The sequence below is a fragment of the Centruroides sculpturatus genome, unplaced genomic scaffold, assembly GCF_000671375.1.
Source record: "Centruroides sculpturatus isolate CEXI.00-Female unplaced genomic scaffold, Cexi_2.0 scaffold428, whole genome shotgun sequence".
Lineage (NCBI taxonomy): Eukaryota > Metazoa > Arthropoda > Arachnida > Scorpiones > Buthidae > Centruroides > Centruroides sculpturatus.
In genome coordinates this window covers 354,953-361,353 of record NW_019384614.1, presented here as the reverse complement: position 1 = coordinate 361,353, position 6,401 = coordinate 354,953, and the positions used below count along the sequence as shown (strand labels likewise).

General features: G+C 25.4%; 1 protein-coding gene across 1 annotated transcript in view; it reads left to right on the top strand.

Moving 5' to 3' along the window:
- Positions 1-3,889: 3,889 nt before the first annotated feature.
- The window catches only part of LOC111625330 (N-acetyl-D-glucosamine kinase-like), a 21,294-nt gene continuing 18,782 nt past the window's right edge, over positions 3,890-6,401 (top strand). The window contains exon 1 of the mRNA XM_023368461.1: positions 3,890-4,101. Coding sequence (XP_023224229.1) covers positions 4,020-4,101 — 82 coding nt within the window. The 5' untranslated portion in view covers positions 3,890-4,019. The remainder of the gene's footprint in view (positions 4,102-6,401) is intronic.

Here is a 6,401-nt window from a genome sequence, read left to right as displayed (position 1 = left end):
TCTTAATTAAAGATAACAACACATTACATAACTCAAACATTGTATAGAATTTATACTGCATATCTCATTACAAAAAAGATATATATCTCATTAATATAAAATTTATTACATAGGATNTTTCAACTTCATTACTTTTAATAACTTTCAAGGAATACTTTCTAAAATTACTCTAGACATTTCAACAAATGAAGTTAGAAGTTAATGATATATTTTGTCATTATACAATAATTTATTAGAAATTAATATATTTAAATAATAAAAAATAGCCCCAAATTCCTTTGAAATATAACAAAAACTGCTTTGTTGGTGATCACTCTAAATATCAGTTTTACCAAGCACTGTCAGACAAATAAGCTCATTGTCAGGAAACATACAAGTGAATCAGCTCTGAAGCTGTCACCTAAACTTGTTTTATAGATATAAAGAATTTTAAGTGGAAACTGATATTTAGAGTGAGCTCCAACAAAACAGATTTTTGTTACATTAAAAAGGTAGAATGTGATAAAATGAAAGTATAATTATCAATATAGGAAGTGAAATGACTGCTATGTTATATTTAATATCAAAAGTATTGTAATTCAACAAATAATTACCTCTCATTGTTTAATAAATATATATAATAAGTTTCTACACTGTTTTTGTAGAGAATAAATACAGACATTTTAGTGGTATTAATGCATACAAATTTGTTCTTATAAGTCTATTTATTGATACTAGGCTAGTCTTGCATATAAACTAGCACTTAGAAAATATTTATAGAACATTTCAATGTCAGGGGAGTCATTGAACTATTGTACATATAATTAAAAAGGAAAGGGGTTTGCCAAAAGTACATCATTATACACAATAGGGGTCAAAAGTGGCTCAAAAATTTTACACATAATTAATAGATGGTCAAGAGGCCATCCCAATAGAACAAATTTTACCTCAATTATTTTATTTAGCTAGAATAATTAAGACAAATAGAAGTGTTAGTATATTAAGCTTAAAAATGGCAATTTAATAAATTTCAATTTCAAAGTAAATATGCCCTTTCCTGATCAAAAATTTTTTGGAGCAAAAAGAATTACAGAAATTATCATTTGTATTAAAAAAAAGTATTTTGATAAATATCAAATGGAATTTTATTAAACATGCAATGATTAATTCAGGAGATTAACTAAATTGACTAGTTTATCCTTATTTTGGTAAAATTGTATTATTAAGGAGCAAAGTAAATGGTAATGTGCTATAAGTGTTAAGAACATCATGCTAAAGATTTTAATTTTTTTTGTATCAATTAGTTTAAAAAATTCATATATACAAAATAAATGTAATAATCTTTTCAAGAAGTTATTTTGTAAGCTAAGTATCTTTTTAAAGGAATATTTTCAACGTTTTAATTTATGTTTTCATTAGAATAGATTATTAATATTGCATTATTAATAGATTATAGATCAAACACATATTTTTGTCTAAATAAATATATTATTACTGTATTTTCTTTATCAAATGGAAATTTTTATATTCATTTTTTATGTATACTTTTCTCTGTATTTAACTAAGAAAAAGTGTTTGGTCTTAACAATCCAAGTTTTATAATTTGTTTTAAAAATTGTATGAAAATGCCCAGTAATACCAAAAATTAATATTTCTTAAATAAAATAAAAACTATTTTATTAACTTAGCAAGATTGTTTTATGCTGTTTCTTATCACTGCAGTTTTAACTGCAAATATTGCCTGTAGAAAAATCAATCTAATAAATGTAATATTAATGTGAAAGAAAATGCTAAATTAACATAATCAGATAATTTTGTTGACTATTTAAACAAAGAAATTATTTAAATTCTTTGTTGAAACTAAATATTTGTCTTTCATATTTTATTTTCAAGTTAAGTTTTAAATTTTAATTTATCTGAAAATAATTCAGTTAACATTAACAAATTAAACAACTAATGCATTCTTAATTTTTTGAAACATTGAACAAAATGGCTATTGTAGAATGTATAATTACTATGAATTTATAGACTGTATAAATCTATATAGTAATAAGAATCAAATAAAAAGTTATAAATAGAAGTTTAGAACTTTTTATTTGGAATTTTTTTATTCTAAATTTTTAATATACTTTGCTAAATGTTTTTGTTTCAGAGGTGCTACATTTTCTAAACTCTTGCTTCTTACTGAAAATGGAACAGTTTTATGTTGGGAAGATGGTCCAGCTTCAAATCATTTGGTATTTAGAAAATTTAATTTATTTTAATTTAACATCTTAATTTATTAAAGAATATTCAAATGAAAAAATATTTTAAATGTACTTTTAATATATAATCTTTGTATTATTTGAATTAACATTAAGTTTATATTGCACAATACTTATCTAATCTGATGGCAGTATCTTTCATTTCATTTAATACAAAAGTTAGAATTAGAACATTGAACCTTTATACATTTACATGTTTACAAACATATGAAGTATATACTTCAAATTTGAAATGATTAATGTTTTATTAAAAGATAATAAAAAAATGAATCTCTTTCAACTTCATTACTTTTAATAACTTTCAAGGAATACTTTCTAAAATTACTCTAGACATTTCAACAAATGAAGTTAGAAGTTAATGATATATTTTGTCATTATACAATAATTTATTAGAAATTAATATATTTAAATAATAAAAAATAGCCCCAAATTCCTTTGAAATATAACAAAAACTGCTTTGTTGGTGATCACTCTAAATATCAGTTTTACCAAGCACTGTCAGACAAATAAGCTCATTGTCAGGAAACATACAAGTGAATCAGCTCTGAAGCTGTCACCTAAACTTGTTTTATAGATATAAAGAATTTTAAGTGGAAACTGATATTTAGAGTGAGCTCCAACAAAACAGATTTTTGTTACATTAAAAATGTAGTTTATAAATAAATGTATTTTAAAATTAATTTATTTAATCATATCTTTATCTCTAATAAAATGACATTATGGTTCATTTATCCAATAAAATAAATTCAACATAAATATATATTCTCTATCATCAATATTTCACATACTGAGAAGCATATATTTCTTTAAAACCAAAAAGTGAATTTTTTAAAATAGTTTCAAACAAAACAAAATACATTTTTTTTATTTTATTTTAAATAATTATTACAATTATACTTATGAATTCTTTATAAAATTCTAAATTCTAATGAAAAACTCATGATTTAAGTGTCTTTAAATTTTTAAATTATGAGTTTTTCACTAGAATATATATAGTAAAGGAACTATATTTTTTCACAGTAAAATTAAAATGTGATGTAATGGGCATGCAATCAATATTTTATATTATCACTGAAATGCCATGTGCATGTTTTAAGTGTTCAAAAAGTGTATCACATGACACAAACAGGAAATGGTTCCTTCCTCAGTAAAAAACATTAATAAAGCAGTTTCTTATTTATCAAGATCTATAAAATAATAATAATAATCCAAATGTTTCTCAATACATATATATAGTAATAATATATATATATATATATATATATTACTATATATATGTATTGAGNTATACAAATCATTATTTAAATTTTATTGCTAAATTAAACTTATTTAACAATGATTTAATTCTAGCAGTTTTTGTTCTAGTTACTGTATTAGATTTTCCTGTAGAAATCGATTACAACAATTGATATTTTATATTTTGAACATGTGATAATTTATTTAATTTATTAAATATATCTATACTTTTATTTGTTTTTGTAAATGAGTAAAAATTTAAACTTTTGTTAGATTAATTTTTAAATGTTTTGAATTATATTGAAAAATTTACTATTATTAAACAAAAGATATTTTTTCTGATTAAAATTTTTCATGAAATTTTTATTATATATGTGTGTGTGTGTGTGTGTATGTATATATATTATATACTTATACTTTCGTTATCAACCAAAAAAAATTTAAATTATAAATTAATATTTTATGATGTATAAACTTTAGGGATTATGTTTGAGTGGTTGTGAACAACAAGAAGGAAATAAAAAATTTGAAGAAGCATTTATGAATCGATTTCCTGGGTTAACACAATCACTTACAGTTTCAAGTGATACAATAGGTGCAGTGTTTACTGTAAATCCCCAAGGTATTTTCAATATAAATTTCTTTATTAATTTTACTTGAAAATACAGTGGAACCTATAAAGTTGACCATCCTTCACAGGTTAACTACTTTTGTGACCAAATTTTCCTAATGCAAATCATAACATTTTACAATTTGACCCCCTATCTGTTTTGTATATTGATCATTTTAGTCCATACTGACAAAATAGTGATTTATTAAGAAAAATAAGAAATATTCATTCCAAAGCATTTAACTATTTATTCATTAACAATTTATTCATTTAAGCTCTGTTGCTAAAATAAATAAATGCTGCAGGCAGCTCTTGGCTTTTCTATAAAAAGGAAAGTCACATGATTATTTTTTCATACCATAATATTTTATAAAAAGAGTTCCTACATTACCATTTCAGGAATGTTCTAAAAACATGGGTTTTCAATAAACAGCAAAAGCATTGCCATCTATTATAATTAATGATTTCCTTAGATAATAAATAAGTCTGTTGTTGATGCTTATTATTAGCTGTTTCATGGCACTTTCTGAAGAAATAAAAATTAGTCTCTTGTATATATTATTTTCATTATGTTTTAATATATAGCTATTTTTTGGTCTTAATTTTAATTACATTTATTTTAAATGATAGTTATACAGTCTGTTGTACATTTGAGAGGCATGTTAGAAGAGATTTCAAGTTGCTGTCTTAGTTACTGAACAAAAGTTTATGAAGTTGACTATGAAGAAAAGGTATAGTTGATAAATTTGTTTGCTAATTATAATGGATCTGAATTATTAGCTTAACTAAACTTAAAGTTTCCAAGATGACAAGTTTCCTAGATATTGGAAAAAATATTGTTGAAATAATATAACGAAGTCTTTGTAAATTAAATTTGGAAGAGATAAAAATTAAGAAGACTGAATTCAATAAAATCGACATTTTGATGTAAATATGATTCCAATAAATGGGAGAACTGCATTTTTCTATTTCAGTTCTAGAATTCAGGCAGTTCCTAAAATATTTACAGAAGAATTGAATGTGTCAGACTTCTGTTATTTAAATAGATGGCTATAAAGATGTAAAGATGGAAAAAATCTTACATTATCGAACAAGGAATAATTAGTCACAAATCATCAGTGATAATATTGACATTCAATAAATTCTTGTCTTCAGTTCAGTGTAAAGTGAAAGCACATATTATAAGAAGGTATTTAATAATGAGGAAACATATTTTTTCATTGTATTTGGAATGTTTAGTTTTGTCAAGAAAGAGATTAATTGGAATTAAGATTTCTAAATAGCAATTTCTATTAGCTTTTATGCAAGTCTGAGGGATAAAACTCAAAATAATTTATGCTTGAAAAGTAAAAAGTCCTCATTATTTTAAAATTTTTTATCTTAAACTTCCAAAATTGGAAATGGAACTGTAAAACTGAGATTTTTTTTTGAATGGTTGAAAAGTGGTTGACAGCTGTAAACAGACTAATGAAATTCAAGACAAAAATAAAAAACTCACAACTCACCACACTTATATATCAAACACGTACACTGAACCAATATAATGTGTGGTACAAACGACGAAACAAAAAACAAACGTTTTCGAACCTCTTCTAGGTTCTTCCTCAGGTTCCTTTAGCTTTTTAGCTCGTAAATTCGATATTTCAAATAACTTCGTTCTTGCGATCGAACAGTTCTTTTTTAAAAGATGTGTCGCGCATGCCGTTCAAACTAACGACTGCCGTCAACGAAAGACATTAACGAATGTTGTTTAAATAATTTCTTTCTTAAGATCGAACATTTCTTTTAAATTATCCGTCACGCATGCGTGACATGTCCGCTTGCTCGGAAATAACGAGCAGTTAAAGCGTGTTATGTATCAACTCTTGCCAGGCCATCGACAAGATCATCTCCTCTTTAAAATTTATGCACGTGGTTTCGATAGAGGATTTAAAGATGTGCATCGCCTCTAACCACTTGAGATGTTCATTGGGAGGCGCACCGAGGAGGAGATTGGTCCTATTAAAGTCAGCAACTATGCCCGGGTCTGTTGCGTATGTAGCGAGGGCCGTGCTGGTTCTCCCGTGACGAATGTCTGCCTTATGCTCCTGTATTCTGACACCTATGGATCTTTTAGTAGAGCCTATATATATTAAGTCCCTGTCGAATCTGTTATCTCTCAAAGGGACACTATAGACCCCCGGTCTTCTGCTGGGGTTAGGAGGGTCCTTCCCATTCCTTAGGATGTTAAAAATAGTAGGGCACCTCCTGTAAGCAATACTGATTTGGCGCTTCTTGGCGATCTTGTCATATATAGATCTTACATATGGGTT